The 13,117-nt window shown below is 35.2% G+C and overlaps 1 protein-coding gene across 4 annotated transcripts in view; it reads left to right on the top strand.

Moving 5' to 3' along the window:
- Positions 1-13,117, top strand: part of SNX29 (sorting nexin 29) — a 653,362-nt gene that overhangs the window by 139,342 nt on the left and 500,903 nt on the right. For all 4 annotated transcript variants that reach the window (XM_074280586.1, XM_074280587.1, XM_074280588.1 and 1 more), the window contains exons 12-13: positions 6,710-6,773; positions 8,405-8,533. In XM_074280586.1, coding sequence (XP_074136687.1) covers positions 6,710-6,773; positions 8,405-8,533 — 193 coding nt within the window. The remainder of the gene's footprint in view (positions 1-6,709; positions 6,774-8,404; positions 8,534-13,117) is intronic.

Here is a 13,117-nt window from a genome sequence, read left to right as displayed (position 1 = left end):
TGTTTAACCACTTGTGGCATATATCACATCAGTGTTAGTCAAATATTTTATATCCCGGTGAGTGGCTTGGGACTATATAATTTGTGCTATTCAAAGGCATTTTTGTGTCTGAGTCTGCCAAGAATTGTGTCATTTTCTTTTTAGGAAGAGGGAGGGCATGTTTTCTAAATCCTATCACACTGATGGTTTTAAAAAATTTCTCCTTCTCTCTTCTTCCCTTCCTCCCTCCTTGCCTTCCTTTTTCCCTTCTTCCCTTCCTTCTTCTCTCCCTTCCCCCCTTCCTCTCTTAAGTTTTTTCATATGGGATCTGGACTTGCAGTATTTGTAATAATTATTTGGAATTCCTATATTTTGCTCTTTGTTCTTAATGCTTGGCTTTGTGCTTAGTTGGATGACTCATAGATATGTCATAGTCTATGTGTGCCATAGTTGGAGATCATACTCCAGTTCTACTGTGTCCCATAGTTGGAGATCATACTCCAGTTCTTATTTCACACAATGAATCTGGTGATTATGTTTGAAGTGGCAGAAAAATCCATTTTCTCAGATAAGCTGCAAATATTCTGGAGGCAAAGACTACTTTTTTGCATTTACTATGTTAAAAAATTGCTTCCTGGGTTTGCTCATATTTCCTTTTAGAATTCTCTGAAAAAATGTTTTGCCAAGCTTTTCCAAAATCATTTTCTGACCTAGTTGCATGAAATATAATTTATTTTCACTTTCTATCCTAGGCACTTAAGGAGGTTCCATTTGACTTTGTTTATACTTGTGAAAGTGGCTTGTCCTTAGAACAAATAACAATTTTAACCTGAAATTGTACTAATATTATGAAAAATTAGAAAATTCATTTGCCTTAAAAGTTTGTAGATTCTCGGGAGACTGAATCTACTTTTCTGTATTTACAATGTTTACCTAAATATTCTCTTCTCTGCATGGTTTGAAATAGTAACCCTGTCTTATAATTACTCCACTCAGAAATAAGTCAATAAGCCCTACAGAGAAAGAGTTTTTGTTACTGTCCTCTATTTTTGTTAGCATACTTTTCTGGAGGTTCCTGTCTGTGGAAACTCATGGCTATTAAGGTAGGAATTTTTAGAAGTCCCTTCTAGCCCCCTTCCCACCTTTTTGCTACTGTAGTTTTCAACCTATACAGATCCCTTTCTAGACCTTCCATATCATTTTCGTGCCCCTTGTTTTACGTCTTATTTTTCTCAGGTCTGTGGTAAGAGGGAAGAGGGAATTGGGGCTGATAAGATTTCAAGGAGATATGGAAATTCAGGGCTACTGTTATTATTTAAGTACCTTTAAGCATGGTATGATTTGCTGTTATGTATAATATTTCTATATGAAAATAATTCCAAAATAATTAACTTAAAAATTGAAATTTTATAATTATAACCTGTTTATTAGTTGGTGAGTGCCTATACTTGTAGAAGGAAATATTATACTTTGTAAAAAGTTATTCTATATGCTATTTGTGTATATCAATTTTCTTAGAATTAGGATAAGTAAATTATAAATATAAAGATAGGGGCAGCTAGGTGGCGCAGTGGATAGAGCACCAGCCCTGAATTCAGGAGGACCCGAGTTCAAATCTGGTCTCAGACACTTAACACTTCCTAGCTGTGTGACCCTGGGCAAGTCACTTAACCCCAGCCTCAGGGGAAAAAAAAAAAAAAGATATACTGAACATATTAATTTTCATTGTTATCAATAAGAGATACCATGGTACTATAGCTGTAAAGTGCTAGTTAATAAAAAGCTTCAGTCATAAAATAATGGATAGCAGAGATTTTACTGAATTAATCAATTATCATATTTAATCAAGACCTGAAATGAATAAGAAAGGCAGCATGGTATACTCTATAAAATGTTGGACATGAACTCAATAAAAAAATAGAATTAAATTCTACCTTTATTACTTAGCCTCTGCCTGTGTTAAGGAACTCCATAGGACTTTCCCATCTGAATGGACCTTTAATAAAATATATCTAGAACTGAACTATTTTTTTTCCCTTTCCTCACCTACAGTTAAAAAAAAAAAAAATCACTTGTTCTCTTGACTTTGTAAATGGTATTGGTGTGGTTTGAATGCTCTTAATCCCTGGTGGTCAAGAGGTTAGTAGCAGTAAGTGAGCTGTTACAATCAGCTGCAGGTTTAGAGTGAAAGAATTCACTCATTTCCGAATTATTAGTTGCAAAATAAAAGTTTATTGTTGTACAGAAATCGGTTTGCTAAGGGAAATGTGGCAATGACTTTTTATAGTGGCCATTGGGAAATGGAGTTTTGGCGCTGAGAATGCTTTCTCAGCAGGCAGAAGGGTCCTGGCAGCTGAGCAAGCTACCTAGGGCAATCTGCAAAGACCTTAGTTGAAGGAAGCTGTTATGTTGGGTATCTTGGTGGGAGATAGGACAGCTGGAGCTGATCAATTGAATTAGAATTTAGAATTTTTATGGGAGTTGATTTACCCCTGAATAGTGTTATTTCTCTCATCTTGAAAGGATGGGCTCTGGTTCCACTCCTTGGAGCCTGGGAGATGCTGATCTCTGAGATCAGAGATCAGAAAAGAGGACATAATCTCTAAGAGTGATAATCTTAAAGGGAACACAGCTTAATTTTAAAGGGAACAGTTCCCTTCCCTTTTCAATATCACCAATTTATCAATTCCTTAAGCTGAAACAATAAGTGATCTTTAATTTGCTCCCTTTTATTTTCCTCCTGCATCCAGTTATTTATAGAATCCTTTCAGTTCTGTCACTAAAGATATGTCTCCATATCCATCCCTTTTCACCATTTCTCGTATCACATCTCTGGTTCTAGGCTCCATTATCTCTTGAACAATCACTGATATCCTCCTGATTGATGTTTCCATTTCTTGTACCTTCTCTTTTCTATCTATCTTATGCCAAACCCAACTATGATGATGTTATATTTTTGCTTTCAACAAAATATTTAATTTTCTTTTGGACTTTTCTTATGGACAGGCTAGAGTGATTTTTGCCTAGATAATAGAGTGGGTCCAGAAAGATTTAAATAGAACAAGAAGGGACCTGTACAGGTAGGACTAGATGACTTTTAATGTGTCTTTAAACTGTCAGATTCTCTGATTCTGTGTTTATGTCATGAATTGATCTTTATTTCCAGAGGGAGTCCCACTGTGCTAGATCTCCACTTTGCTAAAATTATGGATCTTTCATGTTTTTGAATAATAATAATGATGATGATAATAGTTGATATTTATATAGAGCTTTTAAGGTTTGCAAAGCATTTCACAATTATTTCATTTTTTTCCTCATAACAGTGCTGGGAGTGAGTTTAGTTATCATCCTCATCTTACAGATGAGGAAACTGATCCAGAAGTTAAGTAACTACAGCTAATAAGTTAATAATAAGTTAAAGCTAATAATAATAGCTTTGAGTAGTGGATATAAGTGAAATTGAGTCCCAAAGGTAAGAATTCCAAGGTGTGGAAGTGAAGAGAATACATTTCGTACAACAGGATAAGCCTTTGCAGAGGCATGGAAATAAGTGATCAGATATCAAAATTATGGAATAGCAAATAAGCCAGTTTGGCTAGGACATTTTAATGTATTAAGGTGAAATAATTTTGGAAAGGTAGACTACATCTAGTTTGTGAAGTGCTTTAAATGACAAATCAAGGAACTTGTTTTTTATTTTAGAGGCAATGGGTAGCCATTGAAGATTCTTATACAGGGGTATGATGATATCATTTGGGAAGATTGTTTTGATACCTGTTTGGAGACTAGAATGGAAAGGGGGAGAAACTCAAAGCAAGAAATCCAGTTAGCAGACAGTTGCAGCATGTCCGGTGAAATATGATAAAGACCTAAAGGTGGTAGTTATGTGAATAGAGAAATGGGAATGGATTTGTGTACTGGTAGAGTGAAAAAGATATGGCAAGTGATGGGTTAAAGGAGTATTAGGATAGTACAAGTGCAAATCAGAAAACAACTTAACCTTATATGTTAAAAATGGAGTTGTAGACCTGATGCTGATCAATGATAAATTTTCATTAAGTTGATAAAATTATTGTTATTAGATAAATTCTTCTTGAGAATTGTTAGTTTTTTAAGTGTATATTTCTATCTTCCTTCTAGGAGACATGAAAGAATGAATTGAAAGAAAATATTAAATACTTACATGTTAGGCATTGTTAATACAATCCTTAATAGGACTGGAAACACAAAAATAACATGATCCAGTCATTGCTCTCAAGGGTCTTAATATGGAAAGAAAACATAATTTTGGGAGGTTCAGAGATGTTGAATTAATCCACAGGATTGCTAGTTGACATTCTCTTTCTCGAAGAAATGGTAGTAGTGATTTGGTTACTATGTCCAAAATAGACAATGAAAAGTGGGATTGGTGGCTGAGTAGATGGCAAGATGGCCTGGAAAGATGGCTTGGAAGGATTGTGACTAGGCTGACTAGATATAATAGGATAATTGAGTTTTCATTCACTCCCAAACAAAAACACCTCAGGTTCATGATTAGAGTTCCAAAATTGAGTCAATTTCCCCAGGGATGAGGGCATGATGTGTGGAGGTTCAGTCCAGAGGGTGCTGTTGTAGTTGGGAAATATATTAGACAGCAGCAGGGCAAACCATCATAGCTCTCAGCTTTGATTTCAGTGTTTTCATGATGGAAATTGTGTTCAAGGTGGTGCGGTTAGTGCAGTGCAGAGAGTTGAGGTATGAGAATCCCCTTCCGGTTGGCACAGGTTCAATGTGAAAGAATTCACGAACTCGAAATATTAGTGGCAAAAAAGGGAAGTTTTATTGTTGGCACTGCAGAAATCAGCTTTTGCTAAGAAGACTGACTTCCTCTGTGGCAGAGTCCTGGTAGGGAAGTAGAGGTCCTAGCAGAGAAATCCTGGCAGAGAAATAAGAAGGAGTTATCACTGAGAAGAGAATGTCATCACAGGGGTCCTGGCAGGCAGCTATGCCTAGGAGAGAAAGGTTCCTTGATAAGATATAATCCTGCTTTGGACATTCTACTAGGAAATGAGTTTAAAATGGCCTTTTTTATTAGAGATAGCTTCTTTCAATGTTGTCATTGCCCCCAGGCCCAGGTTTCCAGTTGAATGAGACCACTTAAGTTCAAACTAAGTAGGAGTGGTTCTGGACTAATTTTCAACTCAATAGGGAGTGAATGAAGCCACTTTTTCTTGATTCCCTGAGGCTGGCCTCTCCCAGAGGAGAGGTTCTCAAGAGTTTACTCCATGGCTTCCCCTGCCAAAGTCAAAGGGGACAGTTTCAGGGTTCTCCCTGCCCCCTCCCTTCCCAAATCAGCGGAACCATGTTAATCTAAATATTGCAGAATTTGGTCATAGTCAGAAATTTCAGGTACTTTTTTCTTAATGGACTACTGGTTTATGTGTGTTTTTATTAGGTAAAGTTGAAGAGGGGACCCCGAAACTCTAAAAATCCTTAAAGGAGAAAATCTCCAACTCTGCCTTAGTAAGGGACCCTGCCCCGAGGGACAATTTCATCCTTGTTATCTAGGTGGGGTCAATTCAGTCCTGAAACTCATTGAATTCTATTAAAATCTGATGAGCCCCCACTAAGACACTCAATATAAAAGAGCCAAACTAAAATCTTCTCTTTGCAGAGGTTCCAAACATGTCAACTATGCCATGCTTGGTATGCCAAGGAGCCTCTGTCCACTGAAATATTCTTTTCCAGTGCCATCCTCTTTACCCTCACCTATTTCCTTAACCAGACTTCATGCCTCTCTGTCAGGATTTTTAACCTTACTTCCAAATTTCTGTAATAAATCTCAATCTAGGTTTTCAGGTCTGTAAATTCCTTTACAGAGAATCTGAGCCACCTCCCCTTGTGCCAAATCCCAAGAGCATACAGGGAAGCCAAACCTCCCCATTTGGTTCCCTGAACCCCAAACCTTATCATTTAACTCCCTGATCACCAGAAACCCTAATCTCATTTTGGTTCCCTAAATCTAGACCTTATCAAAATGACTTTTTTTGTTGTTTCTAAAAGTCTTAGATGGGTCAACTTAGTTCTCAGGAGAGTATACTTAACCTATTTTCTTCTGGATCTTAAGTAGAAAATCTGAATAATTTCATATTAACTACATTGTGTACTATTCAGATTTTCTAGGAATCTGTCACAGAGACTTATCTGATTCTATTGGTCCCTTTTAGGGCTTAAAGAGACTTTGGCTTAAACAAACTAATTTCCTATTTCCTGAACCCTCAGTGCACAACTGAAATCTTGTAGGGTTTTCAAGGTTTCATTGAGGTAAACACTAAGGACAAATGATCCTGTCTTCTTTGCAAAAATATATTGTGTTAGATAAAGATGTTTGAATCTGACCATCATGGCCAAAGTGTCATGGTTTAAACTGAATCATTTGAATCTGTCACAGATACCTGTTTTCAATATTTCCACAAGTTTTAAAAAATTTAAACACTAGAAAATGAATATCAGATTATTTCATTTTTGAGTATTAATAAATATTTGCTGATTTGAAATCCCACTCATGTTAGCCACCTTAAAAATTAACTTTTCTGTTCTCTCAGATAAGTCTGTTGGGGGGGTTACTTCTCTATAGAATAAAGAGCCTTCTTCGGACAAGTTATTTTAATGACATAGGATGCTGAGATATGAAGTGATATAATAGGCTTGACTTGCTACTTAATTTTTCTTTGCTTTTTTTCCCTTTTAGATGAACTGCGTCAAGCTATTGTGGCTATGATGAATAGAAAGGATGAATTGGAAGAAGAAAACAGGTATCTTGTGGCCTTGCAGCTAGAAATTTTTACTCTCCACTAATCACTTTTTAGTAATACATGTCCTAGACTAAGTGACTGTCGGTCTATCTATTAAATGAAATTTGCTCTATTTTATGCAAAATGTACAAAATAGCATTAAAAAAATCTTGCTGTGTCTATGTTTTGTTGCATAAGTTTACTTCTCAGAATAACAAGGGGGACATTCTTAGTCTTCTGAATTACTCTTGTTAATAAGAGATCCTTAAATTGTAGAGATCTTTAAACTTTTCATAAATACTTTTACCTTTCTCTTCTCATTTTTAGTCCAGAATGGTTAAATCAAGGCTAGAGGAGTGACTAGAAATTAAGTCTCTTGACATCAGATTCTGGAAAAATAGAAGGATGTGTATCCTGATGCATTTCCCATGGTTCACCTAATAAATAAGAAATTGCCTTATATTAGTGGGCATGTTTTTCTTTAAAAATCTCCGAAAAATGCTTAGCAAAGCTTTCCAAAATCATTGCTGACATAATTTCATAAAGTGTATTATATTCTCATTTTGGATTTTAGCACATAAGAATGTGCTACTTGGCCTTGTTTATATTTGTGAAAGTGATATGCCTTTAGAACAAATTAAAATTTTGGTTCAAAAATGTCCTAATACTTTGGTATCATATAACAAGATTTGTTCAGGGTATTTAGTGTGTAAGTAGGCTTCCTCTCTAAGAAAAAAAAAAGCTCTATGCTTGGGTATAATGCTGGTAAAGTCATGTTTGGTTTGTCTTTCAACAGTAACATTTGAATAACTTTGGAAAGAACTGCTGTTCTAAAACCAGAAATTATGTTCACAAGAAAACTTTTGGTGGGTTGATAAGCTTTGGAAGGCAAGACATAATTGATTGTGAAATGATAGAATGTCAGCATAAAATGTCTTTAATGGGAAATAATAATGGGTATCTTTTAAAGAAAACATCTTTTGTATGATTTGCACATTCTGTGCTTGTTTGCATGCCATTGATTATTTTTCCAACCTCTGCTTTAATTTTCTTTGCTAAACTTCTTTTCAGTAAGACTTTGATAAGATGACCCTTATTAAAAAAAAAAAAAGGCAAAATAATATAATAAGGCTAATTTAATGCAGTAAAAGTTTAAATATGGCCTATTTGACACTTCTTATAATTAGAGACAGTCTAATATTTGTTTTATTTTTCACTGAAACTCTCAAATTTGGGGACTTTGGAATAAGTTTTCTTAGTCTTATTGATTCTCATTCATTAACCTTAACATTCAGTGTTCTTATTGTCCTGAGACTCCAGGACATATTTTGGAACACTATTTAAATAACTTTATCTGAAGGAGCTTAAATATAATTTTATTTTAGAGCAGAGTAAAAAAATCAACTGGATTTTTAATGGTAGATCTGTTTTAAACTTTATGGGCATTTTACTTTTTTTTGGGGGGGGGGTTTGAGGCTGGGGTTAAGTGACTTGCCCAGGGTCACACAGCTAGGAAGTGTTAAGTGTCTGAGACCAGATTTGAACTCTGGTCCTCCTGAATTCAAGGCTGGTGCTCTATCCACTGCACCACCCAGCTGCCCCGGCATTTTACTTTTGATGTCTAAATATATGAAGTCTTCTTTACCCCCTAGATCGTTACGGAACCTGCTTGATGGAGAGATGGAACATTCTGCAGTGCTCAGGCAAGAAATTGACAACTTGAAACGAAAAGTGTCAGAACAGGAGGAACGACATGTAGCAAAGATACAGGCATTGGCAAGGTGGGTAAAATGAACTTGAGAGCAAGAAGTTGGTTTTGTATGGATGCATGTAATGTATAATATAGACTGTAAGGACACTGAATAAATAACCTGATATTCTTTAGAAACACATTTTAGAAGAGAACAGGGTATAAAACTCTTTCATGGAGAATAGCAAGAGAAACATAAAAATTGAGTGATTCTCAATATATGTCCTTAGGAGTCTGGATACATGTGAAGCATAAAGATGTGAATCTTTAATAGACTTATAACATTATATTGCTGTATCTACAGTTGCCACTTTGATGGAATTCTGTATTCATGTTGAGCAAGTGTTTGTTGTCTGAGTTTTGATAACATCGATTCTTTCATTTTATTATAAAAACAGAAATCCTCAAATCTCTTCATCCTCATTTTTTTTCTCCTCCATATTTTTCTCTTGTTATCTTTCCCTTCCTCCAACCTATCCTTATTACTTTAGGGTTTTAAAATAAAATCTGAAAGGAAAGAGACAATAGTACTGAAAAACTATAAATTATATATGCTATATTTATAGTTGTTTTGTACCAAAACTCCCACTAAAATGCTACTTAATTTCCTTATTGTGGTATGAAAGTGATATTGGTCCTTAAGGGTTATGTCAATTAAGCATGCAGTCCATCAGTTTCTACTAATTTATAATAGTAGTATATACGTATATATGGTATATATAATATAAAAGAAGCAATAGATATATATATATACTTAGAAGATCTGGCTTTGAGTCTCAGTTTTTTTTTTTTTTTTTTTTTTTTTTTTCTTTTGTTGTTGATGTGATGTGGGGCAAATTACTTACTTGGTTTGGGTTTCTTCATTGATTAAGTATCAATGCATAAAGTAATCTCTAAAAGCCTGTCCAGTTCCAAACCCTATGATTTATGGTAGCTTTTTTGAGTGGATCACATGACTTTTATTCAAGGACTAAGTCTTAACTAATTTGAAGAACTTTTATCATCAGACGTTGACTGAACATTAGATGATTAAATTTTTTTTAACTTATAATAATTTTTGAAAACTTTCTTAAAGAGATAGAGAAGTAGCATTATGTACTGGTAGAGGTGTAGAGATTAAAAAAAAGTCAAAAAGGAAGGAGTTGATTATTCTTTTCCACCCCTATTGGTTAGAACTCATTTGCTTCATTGTGTTCAGTTCTTGGCACAATACTTTAAAAAAGGACAGTGTCACTTTGAAACACATAAGTTAGAAAACTTAAAGCCATATTATATGAAAAGAACTTGAAAGGAATGGACATATATGACTTAGCGAACAGAGAAAACCTATTGCATATAGGATTATAAACTCTTGTTCAGGCATTTGAGATGAATTAAATTTACTATGTGTAGTTCCATGCTTCAGAATTAGGAATAGGTTTTGAAGTTAACAGAAGCAGATTTTTATCTCAGCGTGAGGGAGTACTTTTTTCTTTCTTTAAACAATTGGAACTCTCCCATAGTAGAATGTGCTGCAAATTTAGGTAATAGACTTTTCTATTACTGGAGATATTTAAACAGAGATTGATTGGCACTGTTGGGATGTTGCAAAGGACATTAGGGGAGAGGGTTTTGAGTAAATGATATCAGTCACCTTCTAACTCTGAGATTCTGTAATTCCGCAATTTTTTGTTTCAACTAACCATCGTGCACACCTATAGTGTGCAGGAATTAGATATTCATAATGATAACCCTGTGGCCCTGCAAGTTTATGAAATACTTTCGGACTCATCAGAGAAAGATGAAATTAACTTTATGACTTGGAGCAAGAGAGCTTAACTCTTTGAGATTTCAGTTTCCTCATCTCTAAAATGAGTAGGTACTAGATGATTACTTTTGCTCTTTCTGAAAGTCTGATTCTATTATTCTAGCTTTTTTGAAAATCAGCAAACTTTGTTTGGTAATTTAATGTAATTATTTCTTAAGCAGTTTAGTTGATTAACCATTATTTCCCTCCAGCTTTGCTAAATCAGCTCAAGAACTCAGTTTACTACATTCAAAAATTTCTAACATTTCAGGCTGTCTATAAAACAAACAGTTACTTGAAATGAAGAAACAGCAAGTACTAAAATGGAATAGTTAGGTGGTTGTGGTATTTATTACGCAATACAATGTTTATTTTTTTCCAACTGCAGCTAAATTCTGTGACAAAGCTCCTTTGCTTTTGTCCTCATTCGATCAGTGTGACCACTGTGTCACAAAGCAATGTTCCTGTATCAACAAAAGCCTTATTAGATACCCTAATATTTAGTTTAGCTTGAACGCTTGCATGCCTACCTATGACTACAAATTTTGTATATCTAATAGATCACCCTTGCACATAAAAAGAGGAAGTAATTAGGTGATAGTCTTCTGAATCAAGCCAGGGTGAGTTCAAACACGGAGATAGAGTTGGGAGCAACTTCAGAGATAATAATTTGGTATATATCAAGAAATAGATAAAATTTTGGAGTAATGAATGAGTAGTGTATTGAGTAGGACTGAGATAAATTATGAGATGTTTTACATAAATATGAGTTTTATAAACTTTACAATATTATGTGAATGTCAGTTATTATTTTTAATAGGCCCATCATTGAAGACATGTTAAGATATCATAAACATACCTTCCTGTTTTCTCTGGGTCATTCTTCCTAAAAGTCGCTGCTGTTTAGTCCTTCATTGGTCTCCATGCCACAATTTTGTGGGATGGTGATTCTTATGCCAGGCATAAAAGTATCTTTTCCTTGTTTCCTTCCAGGGAACCACAGAATTCATTTAGTACTCGGGCTTCTAAGCTTTATTTGACATTGTACTACTATTGTTTTTCAGGCCTTGAATGCCTTGCAAGCTTTCTTCTTGGTATATCTATCCTTTGTGAATTGCTGACTGATGAGGCTTGTGATTTATTCATGGAGAGTGTTACCTCATATTTGAAAGAGACAGGTAGAATGAATTACTCTCTTCTGCGTTATGATTAGTCAGGTATTGGCCTTCTATGAAAACTCTAAAGCTGTACTTCTGCTCACAGACTCTTTCCCCCAAGTTTTAAAGAGAAAAGCCATTCAGTGAGTTAGAGTCAATTTCTTTTAAGAGATTAATGGAATTCTAGTCTAAAGAGAAAAATCAAAGTTCTTAGGTAACTAGTGGGGAATTGACTTGGGAGCCACTTCCTCAGGAGAGCCTGTGAACTTCCAGTGCCATTTCCTTTTGGTTCCAAGTGGGAAATGTTCATAGGATCATTAAATTCAGAGGATGACATATTTAAAAATGGACAGGATCTTGGAGGCCATCCAGTCCAACCCCCTTATCTTAAAGATGAAGAGATAGGGGCAGCTAGGTGGCGCAGGGGATAGAGCACCAGCCTTGAATTCAGGAGGACCGGAGTTCAAATTTGATCTCAGACACTTAACACTTCCTAGCTGTGTGACCCTGGGCAAGTCACTTAACCCCAGCCTGAGGGGGGGAGATAAAGATGAAGAGGTATGATTTTGAGACATTAAATGATTTCCTGTACTTACAAAGGTAGAAAGTGACTTTCATAGGCTATCTTCTTTAACTCTTTTATTTTTTCAAATGAGTAAACTGAGGGCCAATAGGAGAATAATGACTTGTCCAAGGTCAAACAAAAAAATAAGCATCAGATGTGGGATATGAACTCAGGTTTTTCTTTTTACAATTTCAGCATATTTTAACCATGGCCTCTATCAGAAATATGAGGCAAGCGAGGTATATATAGATAGCAGGCAGCTTTTTCAATGGTTAGTCACGTGAAAGTTGTGGAAGAGAAGATGCAGAAGTGAGCATCTTTTCCTGATGTACCAGATTAAAAAGAAATGAACATATTTATTTTCTCTGCTAACTCTACATTCCAATCAAGAGCACAGGATCTGTTTATTTAAATTGATGAGTTAAATTTTTTAGGGGATAAACAGAAAGGTATTTGAAGGAACAGCTGTATTTGAAGCATGCGTTGGTATAGAATTAGCAAAGTGTTAGAACCATTAGCACCCACACCAGATGTTCACTAAAAAACCTGCATCAAATGTGGACTTGGGTGGTTCATCAGAATGCTGAAAATGTGCAACTGTTAAGGAGGAAGAAAGAAGCCTAAGTCTGAGTCATTGTTTTAGCCCATTATTTTCGAGTCTTCCTCTTTTCTCATCAAAAGGAACAAACAAGAAGAGATAAAAATTTACAGAAATCAATAAATATGATATAATTCTAAAGGTAAGTATAATTATCCACTGGGGATAGTAATGCATTTACATATATTAATGTTAAATTTGCTTGTCTTGTGCAAGTTGAAGTGTCTGAAAAATCTGTTTGAAGAAACACAAAGCACAGAGCAGTTGTGAGCAATACAGGACTACAGAACATAGGAGATGGGTAATGAGGCCAGGTGAATGATACTTTTTGCATTCATTGAAAGAAATTATTGAAATCACATATCTGTCCTTTGCTGAGCTCAATAGTTTGAGATCATGGTGTTCAATTTAAACCCTCTATTTTTCTTCTCCACTTTGAGGCAGGCAATAATATAACCTGCTTATTCCTAGAAGATAATTTTTTGAATCTTCTTTTCTGGTAACTCACA

Source organism: Sminthopsis crassicaudata, chromosome 1, assembly GCF_048593235.1.
Source record: "Sminthopsis crassicaudata isolate SCR6 chromosome 1, ASM4859323v1, whole genome shotgun sequence".
Lineage (NCBI taxonomy): Eukaryota > Metazoa > Chordata > Mammalia > Dasyuromorphia > Dasyuridae > Sminthopsis > Sminthopsis crassicaudata.
The sequence above is the reverse complement of the archived record's forward strand: the minus strand, read 5'-3'. Positions and strand labels throughout refer to the sequence as shown.